This window comes from Sus scrofa, chromosome 1, assembly GCF_000003025.6.
Source record: "Sus scrofa isolate TJ Tabasco breed Duroc chromosome 1, Sscrofa11.1, whole genome shotgun sequence".
Taxonomy (NCBI): Eukaryota; Metazoa; Chordata; class Mammalia; order Artiodactyla; family Suidae; genus Sus; species Sus scrofa.
Genome location: NC_010443.5, coordinates 77,460,881 through 77,474,447, shown reverse-complemented (window position 1 = coordinate 77,474,447; position 13,567 = coordinate 77,460,881). Strand labels below are relative to the sequence as shown.

The 13,567-nt window shown below is 43.3% G+C and overlaps 1 protein-coding gene across 1 annotated transcript in view; it reads right to left on the bottom strand.

Annotated features, from left to right (window-relative positions):
* The window catches only part of LOC102167874 (translation initiation factor IF-2-like), a 77,269-nt gene that overhangs the window by 2,918 nt on the left and 60,784 nt on the right, over nt 1–13,567 (bottom strand). Inside the window, exon 4 of the mRNA XM_021084615.1 lies at nt 2,217–2,424. Within this exon, the coding sequence (XP_020940274.1) occupies nt 2,217–2,424 (208 nt within the window). The remainder of the gene's footprint in view (nt 1–2,216; nt 2,425–13,567) is intronic.

Genomic DNA, 13,567 nt, shown 5'->3' with positions numbered 1-13,567 from the left:
CCATATTGAGCACTTATTGCGTGTCAGATGTTAGACTAAGCAGTTTGTGTATTTTATCTCCTTTAAATTTCACACCAATCTTAGAAAGTATTACTAGTTCCTTTTCACAGATGAGGAACCTGAGGCTCAGAGAGAATAAGTAACCAGGCTTTTAACTAACCTATTCTACTGCTCGAAACAACAACTGAAAAAATTTCCAAAAAAGCCTGGAGAATGTTAATAGCAGTAGTCTCTGGGCAGTGGAACTACAAATAACTTTCAGTTTTTCCTCTTGTAGCTTTTAGCATTTTCCAAAGTATCTACAATGGCATACTGCTTTTGTAATTAGGAGAAAAACAGAAAGTCATCATTAACAAAATAAGCATTTGTTGTGGAGCGATGTTGTAAAAATATGTTGATTATTCAAAACCATACTGAACAACCCAAACTGTTAATAGTGATATTATCTCTTAGTAGTGGTATTACTGTGAGTTTAATTTTTTGCTTCTCTGGAATTTACAAAATTTCTATAATTAATTCTCTCATTCATTCAACAAATAGTGAGCATCTGCTATGATTTATTTGTATAAGAAGAAAAACTTTTTAAAGAAAAAAAAAGGACTTTATAAGTCCAAAATTGTAAATTTTTTTTTCAAAAGAGCAGGAAGGAACAATAGGTATGCTTAGAGAAAGACTGGGCACCGTGACATGCAATTGTGTTTCAGTAGTAAATTTGAATTATCTTTTCTAAATACTTTTCTGTGCTTTCCCGGTTTCAACAATACATCTTACTTCCTACGTTATTTACAGCTGTGTTTCAGTGCTTAGGCAGCACATAGAGTTCAAGAAGATTTGTTGAATGAATGAAGGCATTTTATTACAATACCCCCCAGAAAAAGAACCATAATATAGTTTTTAAAAACAGCAATGACTGGAGTTCCCATTGTGGCTCAGTGCTAACGAACCCCACTAGTATCCAGGGATGAGAGGATGAGAGTTCGATCCCTGGTCCAGCTCAGTGGGTTAAGGATCCACTGTTGCCGTGAGCTGTCATGTAGGTCAAAGATGTGGCTCAGATCACATTGCTATGACTGTGGTGTAGGCTGGCAGCTGTAGCTCTGATTCAACTCCTAGCCTGTGGCCCTTAAAAAAGGGGGGGGAAAGATTTCTAGCCAATGTATTTTTAGGAGAATTGGTGACACATCACTACACCAGCATCTACTGAGGATATTGCTGTATAGCTGAGTTTCTTGGTAGTGATATCTGAGGTTCACAGTGGAATGGAGGGATGGGTAGGGTTGGGATGACTCAGTCATAAGCTCCTATTTTGCTAGTAATCACGAAGCTTATTTCTCTGGTTTTTATAAAGTAACATGAATCGAAACCCTAGGAGAGACTGGCTATGAGGTCAGTGTGGGAGAGAAGTCCCTTAGCTGGTCTGAGAATCAAGCAGACTGCCCAGCATCCATATCTCCACTTGGCTGTTCAACTCTCACCTCAACTGTGGGGAGCTTATATGCTATGATTTTGCCAAATCTGAAGATTCCCAAAAACCTCATGAAGAAGTCCTTATGTGTATCCAGGGATTGCTAGACCTTTCTTGTCATCCTTGAATCCATTTTCTCTTGCAGCAACACACTGGCAAATATTGTAGATTCTACCTTCAGACAATATCCAGACTGTGACCCCCTCTCTTACCTTACTCGGATCATTGAAAGGGTCTCTCAGTGACCCCCTATTTCAATCCTTGGCCCCCTGCTCTATTTTCCACATAGCAGCCTCCACAGGATCCTTTAAAACCTATCTCAGATCATGTCTTCACACAAAACCCTACAATGACCACAGCCCTCAAAAGAAGGTGCTAGCTTGTGTCCCTGACTCTGTCTTATGTCTGACCTAATTTTCTACAGCTTTCCCCTTGCTCGCTCCACTCTAGCCATCTTGACTTCCTTGCTGTTCCTCAAACATACTAGTCGCACTGTGCCCGGGCTATATCCTCTGCAGGAAGCTGCCTCCACCCCATCCAAATGGCCCCCCTCTCTTGGGATCTCTCCTCAAATGTCACCTTATCAGAGAGACAGTTCCTAACCATCTCTGTCTAGTAGAAACCTCCTATCCAGACACCATCTCCTCTATCTTGCTTTTCTTCCTGCATAGGAGTCATCATCACTGGGACAGCTCTGCCCACCAAGTGTGTCCAGTTTTCCTAAACACATGCTATGACTGCGCCTCCTCACCTTTGGAAGTCACGTACTGCCATGTGACTTGCTTTGTCCAGTGCCATGTGAGACAAGGGCCATGTGTCACTTTCAGGAGGAAGCCAGCGCACAGGTCACCCCTCTGTCCTCTCCCTCTCCCGCAGAGATTGGCCATGCTCCAGATGGTGCTTCTCCGGGCAGCCTGGGTCCCAGAGTGACGCTGCACAGAGCAGAGCCCCCAGCCAACCTGCATGCAACACAGAGTAAGTGAGAGATAAACTTTGTTGTTTTAAGCCCCTGAGATATTGGGTTATTACCACAGAATAACTAGCCTGTCCCAACTGCCCCACTCTGACATATTACCTATTTATTTGCTGTCTCCCCTATGCCCCCCCCCCTTCTAGAATGTAATCTTTTTGATGGTAGAACTCTGTTCACTGGTAGATCTCCAATGCCTGGAACAGTGCCTGGCACACAGTAGGTATTCAGTAAATATCTGCTGGCTGCTCCGATGAATGATGAATTGATCACAACAACGGAAACGGGGAGATTTAACAATGGCAGGCTTTACTCTTCCTGGATGCATCGACAAAATCATTCACTCTACCTGATCTGAATGTGAACAAAATCATTCCTGATTTCAAGATTGGATGTGTGGCTGCTTATCTCGCCAGGCACAGTTTGAAAGCACAAATCGCTTATGGGTACATAACCTAGCTAGTCATGAAAGCACATAAAGGAGTGAAAGTTACAGCACGAATGGAGATCTGGCACAGTGCTGAGGGGACTCGGCTGACAACCATAAATAAAAGGCATTATCGGGGTTTGTGTTGATGCTGAATGCTGATGTGGTTTGCTCTCCCTGTGTGGACATTAGCATTTGTAATGAACTGAGCTTCAGAGGCCTGGGATTTTATCTGCCGTTATCATAAATTGGTGTATGAGCCCCTCTCAGGACTTTTGCAAAAGCTGCGTGTGCTTTTGTGAGCTGCTTTCTTTTCACGTGCTTCCTCCCGGTATGGCTGAATTTGGACGGGGATAATACACTTCCTGTATCATGCAGCACCGTACAAGGAAACTCATTGTATCCCCTCAGAGGAAGAGTACATCTGTAAGTAGTTTTTAGGAATGCACTGAAGGATCTTGTTAGGGTGACTTATTCTCCCAGTTCCATTTGGTTGATGAAGTGGATCACGTGACAGATGTGCATAATGAACCGCTTTAGTTGCTGCCAGTGGGAAGCTCAACCTATAAAAGGCGAAATCTCCTGGACTCATTGAGGGCAGAGCCAGCCGATCACATAGAGAGAAGTCTGCTTCATTCTGAGTTGTCATTTTCTTACTGCCGCATACAATGCACCAGTGTTACTAGGCTTTGCTTTTACTTTCTCCTAGAGCAACTGCCTTTCCAGTTGATTCCTAATTCCAACTGGAAAGGCAGTTCTTTCTGCATACGATTCCCCAAAGAGCAGACAGTATTAAGATGTGCAAGGAATCAGCCATTAAATGCACTTGCAAGGAGTCTTTATGTTTTGTCATTTAAAAAGGAAACATTATTTACATCAGAGAGTAGGCTTACCGTTTTTTTTGGGGGGGTGGTTCTTTGCCTCTTCTCCATCTCTTTTCCTCTCACCCTTTTCCCTATTTCTTTTCTTTCTTTTTTCCATTAGCTTATTTTTTCTCTTTATATTCACTGGTAATTCCCTAATGACTGCAATCACAAGGAATGCAATTTGTCTCCCATTTTCCATAGGAGACAGAGCAGTGACATTTAAGCCAAAAAACACAAGTGACCAACCTATTCCAGGAACTGTCTAACGTGCAGCTCATTCTAGTTGCTTCTGGGTTACTAAGGAACAGTGAATGAAAAAAATAAAAAAAAAATAATGCAAATTCTATTGCCCATAGGGGAAATGATGAAAAAGACTATTAAGTCCACTTGACTCAGCTCTACCATGGAGCATCCACACGTACCCAGCACCATGCTAGGTGGCCATGTAGGTAGCTGAAAAGAGAGCACGTGACCCTTGAAAGTCAGTGAATACATGTTGGTGTATGATGACATAGCCACATGCCATAATAGCAGCACAGGTAATAGGGCTTTAGGTGATTCCAGAGGGCAGATCTCAGTGAGAACTTAAATGGTCAGGCAATGGACTTCCCGTCGTGGCGCAGCAGAAACGAATCCAACTAGGAACCATGAGGTTGCGGGTTCGGTCCCTACCCTTGCTCAGTGGGTTAAGGATCCGGCGTTGCCGTGAGTTGTGATGTAGGTCACAGAGGCAGCTTGGATCCTGAGTTGCTGTGGCTCTGGCGTAGGCTGGTGGCTACAGCTCTGATTCCACCCCTAGCCTGGGAACCTCCATATGCCATGGGAGCGGCCCTAGAAAAGGCAAAAAAAAAACCCAAACAAACAAAAAAAATGGTCAGGCAATGATTTAGGCTGAAGGCAGGAACTGAGCTAGACCTTGAAGGACAAGTCAATTTTAAATGCTATCGACAGAGCAAAATCCTCTTTTAAAGAGGTCAAAAGTGCATGAGAGCTTGATCAAACCCAGCAGTCTGGGGCACTTCACTTATAGCCCTAGTCTCCCAGCTAACCACATGTTAGAGGCATAGGTCATCTAAAGAACATTACAAATACATACATTCATCAGATGTTAGGATAAGGCAGTTAACCACAACATAAAATTCGGAGATGTCACATCTGTAGGCTTTATATTGATTTTGAAAACAGAAGAATTTTTTTTTGTCTTTTTTTTAGGGCCACACCCATGGCATAGGGAGGATCCCAGGCTAGGGGTCAAATAGGAGCTAAAGCTGCTGGCCTACACCACAGCCACAGCCACGCCGGATCCTTAACCCACTGATCGAGGCCAGGGATCGAACCTGTGTCCTCATGAATACTAGTTAGGTTTGTTTGCACTGAGCCACTACAGGAACTCCCAGAATTGTTTTTCTTATATACCAGTAAGTGTCGTGGATTAAAATCGCCGCGGAATTTAAGGAATTATATTTAAGAAAACAATCTGGGAAATGAGAATTTAATCTTCTAATTGCAAAACAGCTTAAGAAACTTCTTTTGGAGACTTTTTAAAATGTCAGATTTGGCTTCAGTGAGTTTAGTGAATTTTCCTTTGCAGACAGTATGAAAGCCCACACAGAAAGGCCCCTGGCACCTGAGCCATCTCCTGAGTCTGATGCTGGCCGGAGGCCTCTGGTGAAAATCCCTGGCTGTTTTCTCCAGAGGAATGACAAGGTTTGGCAGCAGCTACTGAGGTCACACAGAGTCAGGAGTGGCTTGTTCCCAGGGTCGGCTTGGGTGGGGGTGAGAAACAGCTCAAGGCCAAGAGTTTGACTTCCTGGCCCTTCCAGAAAAGGGTAGTGCTCTTTAATTTATCCCTAACTGGAATACTTTGCTGTGGGTTTTCCTTTTAGAAAAGACAAAACATGCCCTTTTAACCATTTCCTCTCCAAAGACCTTTGTTAGAGTTGATTTAGTTGTTTCTCTATCAAAATAGCTACCATGTAAAAACTATTATCAAAAATGTCTCGTATTCCTGTTTCACATAACTCAGTAATACGGTTTTCTGAGGTCTTAAGCCTGGGACTGTCAGTCCTTTTTGTTGTGAGAAGTTTAAAGGAAAAATTAAATAGAGTTTGTGTAAAAATAGAAAGAAACCCTTTTGGACTGACCTTATTCTGAGCACCATGAATACTTGAACGTGGGGGTACACAGACAAGGCATTCTCACACATCACCTATTTTACTAAAAAATGTTATGATAGAAAACTTAATTATTTTTGTATTTATTTTTCCTTAAGTCCTGGTTGTAGCCTTCAATGATGGGCACCAGAGAGGCATACGTGTGTAGGTAGCTGAAGGTACAGCTAGCTATGTGGTCTGCCTGGAACCTAAAATTAGATTGAGTTGACGATTCTACTGGGAGGGATTTTTTTCCCTCAGTGTTTTCATTTCCAAACTATGCTACCTCCCACTTCCTGCAGAGACTGAAGTCATCATAGATACTACTCAAAAGTAATAACTCCTGAGAGACTCTCTCTGCAAAATCAGCATGCAAAAGGCAGTTGGCCCCAGAAGCCAAGGACTTCTGGCTACAGCAGTAGAATGTTAAAGCCACACCACAGTAAAAGGAATCTGGGTTTTCTGTATTTTAAACCGTCTATTGTTGCAGCCTTAGCTTTGGTGAAATCTAGAGAAATGAATTAAAGATTTTGCTTTTAGAGTTTTTATAAAAAAATAAGGCATTTCTGTTTTTATTCCTTAAAAGATGAGGAAAATTAGGTGCTGAAATTGTGAGGCATTCTGAAAACGACTTGGAATAATTATGTTTGTTAAACTGGGCAGCCCTGATATTGTATGCTATATAAATCAACTTTCATTATTCTTTAATGATTCTTTGCAATTCTTTTTTTCTAGAACTTTGCAAGCTTTGACTTCTGTTCACCTTGCTGTGGAATGCTTTAAAGGGCATTTCATCTAATAGCTGAGGAAAATGATAAATTATAGATGCCAAATCATATAGTAGTGATTTAGGTAGCATTAAGGTAAGACTGTAAGCAATAAAACACAAATTTTCCTGATCAACCTCTACATTAGAAACAAAAAAGAAATAGCTGTCAGCATAATTAAAGCAAGACATGTCAAGATGCTTGTTAATATGCCAATCTGAAGGCTTTTTTAAAAAAAAAAAAAACCTCAAAATCATAAAGCTGGGAATATTTACCACTTTAAGAATTTCTGTATTTATTAATGAGTATGAAGTGATTTTGTTCTAAGTTTACTCTGGGAAGACAGATATAAAGAAAGAAAAAAAAGAAACCCAGTTTCAATTTCTTAAGCATTTGAGAAGTCAGGACAATGAGGTGGTTAAAAGTTGGCCTGGGCTAAATTTTTACCACATCCCTACCAGCTGTGCAACCTCACGCAACTTACTTAACCTCTCTGGGCCTTCACTTCATCAGCTGTAAAATGGGGAAAGTAGTGGGTCCTACCTCACGAGGTAATTGTGAGGATTACAAATAAAATGTTTACAATAGAATCTAACAGAGCAAGCACTCAGCAAAAATGGGTTGAATGATATCTTTCCTCTGTCTAAACTCCCTGGGGCTTTTCCTCTTACTCTGCATGAAAGCTGACTTCCTTACCATGTCCTATAAAGCCCTATACAACTGGCTTGTTTACTCTCTGACCTCTTTTCCTCCCCACTCAGCTTACACACTAGGCGCCCTCCCATCTCAGGACCCTTGTCTTGAAAGCTGACCCTCAGACATCCTCAAGGTTGGCTCATCACTTCTGTCAGGTCTTTACTTCAAAAGAAACTTATCCCTGAGACTTTTCCTGGACCACCAGCTAACATTGCAACACCTCTTGATATTTCGTTTGTTTGCTTTTGAGGGCCACACCCAAGGCATATGGAAGTTCCCAGGCTAGGGGTCAAATAGGAACTGCAGCTGCCAGCCTACACCACAGCTCAGAGCAAAGCCAGATCCTAAACCCAATGAGGGATTGAACCCTCATCCTCATGGATACTAGTCAGGTTTGTAACCCACTGAGCCACGACAGGAACTCCTCTCGATATTTTTTAGTCCTCTTTTCCGCCTTATTTCTCCCCTTAGTACTAACTACTTCCTAACTTACTACAGATTTTACTAATTTATCTTGTTTACTTCCTATATCTCCTAACAGAAAGGAAACTCCAAGAAGGCAGGGATTTTTGTTTTGGCCACCACTGTAGCCCCACTGCCTAGAACAGTTTGTCACAATAGTAGCTGTCAATAAATATTTGAAGGCGGAATGAATGGACGATTTCCCTTAATTTCTTTTTTTCTTTTTTTGGTCTTTTTAGCTATTTCTTGGGCCGCTCCCACAGCATATGGAGGTTCCCAGGCTAGGGGTCGAATCGGAGCTGTAGCCACCGGCCTACGCCAGAGCCACAGCAACACAGGATCCGAGCTGCATCTGCAACCTACACCACAGCTCACAGCAACTCCGGATCGTTAACCCACTGAGCAAGGGCAGGGACCGAACCCACAACCTCATGGTTCCTAGTCAGATTCGTTAACCACTGCGCCACGACGGGAACTCCTCCCTTAATTTCTTTTTTTTTTTTTTTTTTTTTTTTTTTTTTTTTTTTTTGGTCTTTTTGTCTTTTTTGTTGTTGTTGTTGTTGCTATTTCTTGGGCCGCTCCCGCGGCATATGGAGGTTCCCAGGCTAGGGGCTGAATCGGAGCTGTAGCCACCGGCCTACGCCAGAGCCACAGCAACGCGGGATCCGAGCCGCGTCTGCAACCTACACCACAGCTCACGGCAACGCCGGATCGTTAACCCACTGAGCAAGGGCAGGGACCGAACCCGCAACCTCATGGTTCTTAGTCGGATTCGTTAACCACTGCGCCACGACGGGAACTCCTCCTCCCTTAATTTCTAAAAAATAATTACATCCTACACATTTACTTCATTCCAAAGTTTCATGAGATGTAATTTTTTTTTTGTCACATACATTTTCTTGGTTGCCATGATGACTGTCAGCCACTTAAACAGCCACAACTGCACTTTAAAGGCTTGATAACTATCTAATGAAAGTGGGGGGACGAGGTTAGCCCACCCCGACCATGATGCAGCTGTTCCGTCTAAGTGTTCATTAGTTCACCCGGAGGAAATACTGCTGCTCGCTGGACCACCCTAGTTCCTTTCTTCAGCCACAGATAAGCCAGGAACAACCTCTGATTTTCCTTTTCCATCCTTTTCTTTTAGTAGCTACAAAGGGGTGGGGAAAGCTTCTTTAGTAAATAGAGCATATAATTTTCAAAATCTGAATGTACGCAAGGACAGAGTACATGGAATACTATGAGTTGTCACTGTGGAATGATTTCTCTCTCTCTCTCTGCCCGCAGGGGTTTTTAAATATGGACATATGGAGTTCCCATCGTGGCTCAGAGGTAACGCATCGACTAGTATCCATGAGGACACGGGTTCGATCCCTGGCCTCGATCAGTGGGTTCAGGATCTGGCATTGCCGTGAGCTGTGGGGTAGGTCACAGGTGTGGCCTGGATCCGAAGTGGCTGTGGTGCAGGCTAGCAGCTGTAGATCCTGATTGAACCCTAGCCTGGGAACTTCTATATGCTGTGGGTGCAGCCCTAAAAAGACAAAAAATAAATAAAAATAAATAAATAAACATGGACATGTTACAAGGGCAGGATGCAAGATGAAGGATAAAAGCTCCTGAACATCTCCTGTGCTCCTGGTGCAGCTTTATACACTACATCTCGCAACGATCCTGCCTGGTTGATATGCTCATCCCCAGCCTCTACATGCAAAGCTGAGGGAAGACCAAGGCTCAGAGAGGATAAGCGACCTGTCCCAGGCCACCTGACCAATAAGTGCAGCGCAAGACACAGAGTTTATCAGGAACAAGACAACCATTTTCATTTCCTCTTTCCTCTTTGCCCCTCTAAGCAGTTTCCTAAGCATTAGACAAATTTGTATGTCTTGAGCCAACACCTAATGGATTAGAGAGTTAGTGGGTTTCTACAACAGCTCAAAGCTGGTGGCCTGAAGCTATTGAGATGTCAACAGCTTCTCCTGTCATCAGTGAGGTGAGGACCTGTGCACTAGGGATGGGCTGACATCAGAGACGGGCCGAGTCTGTGCCCCGTCCATACTCCACATTAGGAACCAGAGATCGAAGTAGTCATACCTCCTTCCCCAACAGCCATAGCTCCTCATTTTACTTCTCTGGCGTTACTCAAACTGCTTGGCTTCATTGGATAGAAATGTAGGTACTCATCTTATTCTAAAGGAGGCACAATGGCCCCTCCTAGTTGATTCCAGGTAGGATTCCAGTGACAGGGTGCATCTAACCACCAGACAACACTGGCGTGGGAAATCACCCAGCCGGACTTCCTGACTGACACCATGAGGCCTGGACAAACTTGTCCAAGGTTACAGAATTGAGACCAGAACCCTGGTTTTCTTATCATTAGTTCCTTAATTTTTAATTATACCACACAACTCCTCTTTGTCTTTGAGCAGAGTTATGATCTATATTGAATGTGCTTTAACAAAAAGCCATCTGGTAAACGTAGGAGTTCCCATCATGGCTCAGTGGTTAACAAATCTGACTAGCATCCATGAGGACACAGGTTTGATCCCTGGCCTTGCTCAGTGGGTTAAGGATCCAGCGTTGCCACGAGCTGTGGTGTAGATCGAAGAAGCGGATTGGATACCATGTTGCTGTGGCTGTGGTGTAGGCCAGTAGCTGTAGCTCAGATTCAACCCTAGCCTGGGAACCTCCATATGCTGCGAGTGTGGCCCTAAAAAGAAAAAAAACCAAACAACAACAAAAACCCCCAAAATGTTGTATAGGTAACACAGGGGCCTGGAAAGACTTTAGGTGAGGAAAAAACCCAATAGTTCAAGTAATAAATAGCAATCACTTTAGGTTGGTGGCAGCGGAAATGGGGAAAAAAAGAAGCTGAATGCAAGAAACATCATAATGGACTTGCTAGGTCTCAGAACTGATTTGGAAGGATGAGTTTATGGGATTATAAAAGGAAAGCCAAAACTGGAGCCAGAGCAAGTGTGGTGCAGTGATTAGGATGGGTCTGGTTTCAAATCCCAGATTCCATGCGTTCGTTGTATAACCCGCCTCCCCTCACTCAGTGAATATTTACTGAACACCAGTATGGGCCAGGCCTTGTTCTAGGCACTTGGGCTATATCAGAGAATAAAACTGACAGAGATTCTGGTGTTTACATTCTAGCTATGACTTAACTTTGCTAAGCCTAAGTTTGCTCATATAGAAGGAATAATATCCATTCATAATGTTGTGAGGATTTATGTACTCAATAAATATTAGGAATCATGATACCTAAGTTTTGAGTCTGGGCAACTATGGTAAAAAGTGATATTAACACAAACTGTGAAGTTGAAAGAATAAGATGATCTTGAGGAAAGATGCACTGTGGGCGTACTGAGTTATAAGCCTTGATCACCCCAAGTTTCTAATAACATATGCAGTTCAGGATTGTTATAGCGTTTGGGCTTGGATTTGGAGAACACTGGCCTGAATTTCCTAATGGCCCTGACGTTCTTTAAATAAAGAGGTTGAGATTGCACCTCAAATCCCAGATTCTTGAGTTTGAACTATACTAGGTACAAGTAAGAGGCCTCTGTGGAAGCACAGTGCTGGATCCAGGCTCTGTCTTGAGATGCAGCAACCCTGAGGGGATCAGGAATAAGGGGGGGTAGGGCAGATGAGTGGGCAAAAATGAATACCCAGCCATTCTCTGAAATGAACTCTGGAACTCTACTGTTGGGGCTTAAGACTTGCGTATCAAGCAAACTTCAAGGGGTACAAGGTCAAGAAAAGACTACTGGAGTTCCCGTTGTGGCACAGTGGAAATGAATCCCACTGGGAACCATGAGGTTCCAGGTTCGATCCCTGGCCCTGCTCAGTGGGTTAAGGATCCGGCATTCCCATGATCTGTGGTGTAGGTTGCAGACACAGCTGGGATCTGGCATTGCTGTGGCTGTGGTGTAGGCTGGCAGTTGTAGCTCTGATTTGACCCCTAGCCTGGGAACCTCCATATGCCACGGGTGCGGCCCTAAAAAGACACAAGATGAAAAGAAAAGACTACTGAACAGAAAACCAACTTTCTGTTTGATGGCAGTACCTAGGTCATCAGGAGATTTTGGGGGTGCCCACCAACTCTGTATGGGCACAGGTGGAAAAGCAACCTGAACAGCCAACAAGGCTGAGGAACATCCCGATCACCAGGAGCTACACGTCTGACCACCAGTGGTTCTCAACGTGTGGTTCCTGGACTAGTAGCTTCAGCATCACCTGGGAACTTGTTAGAAATGCAAATTCTTAGGTCCCATTCCAGACCTCCTCCCCGCATATCTGGGGGACACAGCCCAATAACCTGTGTTTTCACAAGCATCTAGATGATTCTCTGATGTATATTAAAGTTTGAGAACTACTGAGACACACTGCTGAACTAAGAAATATCTTCCTAGCTAGAGGCATCCAGCCCCTAGTGCCCACTTTCCAAATTGTATCTCCCTTGATTCTCTCTGTTTACATATTTTCAGCGTTTTCTTTTTTAAACAAGACTGTGAGGTGGAGAAACGATAAACAAGAAGGTTCCATGGGTGCTGAGTCAAAGCAGACTTCTTTCACTCAACTTTATCCTTTCACTCAAAATCTAACAAGAGGGTTGCACAAAATATCCCTTTAAAGTTTTCCCACTTATTTTCATGTTCATTAGTAAGATACATTTCATTTTTCAGTCTTCTCTGCAGGACTGGGACAGGATCTAACTGGGCTTTAAAACCAATGTGAATTAAAGGAATTATGGATAATAAAACTAGTAGGTATAATTGAATACTTACTATGTTGCAGGCATTATGCTGTATTTCACATGGATTACTTAATCCTCAACCGTACACTTAACTTGTACTACCCCATTTGTACAGATGAGAACACTGAGGCTCAATCAGGTTAATTGCCCAAGGTCAATTTCCATGAAAGGGCATATGTGGAGTTTGAGCCCAAGCAACTGACTCCAGCATCAAAGCTATGATCACTATGCCATTTGTCTGTAACATTAGAGTCACCAAGGAGCATTCCAAAACTGTTTGTGCCTGAGTCCCACCCCAGAGAGTCTGATTTAATTGGTCTGGGTTGGGGCCCAGGCAGGGACTTTTTTTTAATTTTTATTTTTTAAATTTTTATTTATTTTTTGTCTTTTTAGGGCCACACCCAAGGCATATGGAGGTTCCCAGGCTAGGAGTCAAATCAGAGCTGTAACTGCCACCCTACACCACAGCCACAGCAACGTGGGATCCGAGCCAAGTCTGTGACCTATACCACAGCTCACGGCAACGCCAGATCCTTAACCCACTGAGCGAGGTCAGGGATTAAACCTGCAACTTCATGGTTCCTAGTCGGATTCGCTTCCACTGTGCCACAACAGGAACTCTGAAGGTTTTTTTTTTAAAGCATGCAGATGATTCTACCACAGTCAGGTTGAAAACCCCAATATGTAACACAGTCTCTGTGCTTAAGTATAGCACACAAGTCAGCTGCTAGGAAGTGGTGGTGAATTCAAATCTGTATTGGTCTAGAGTTTGGTTCATTGCCTTCACCTTGATCACTACCACTTTCACTCCAGTACCACCTGACAATTTTCACAGAATATTTCAAGACACAAAAATAAAGGTTCCCAGTTAGCATATCTATGAAAGATGTTGCTTTCAAGAAATGTTTTCTTGGAGTTCCCGTCATGGCACAGTGGTTAACGAATCCGACTAGGAACCATGAGGTTGTGGGTTCAGTCCCTGGCCTTGCTCAGTAGGTTAGG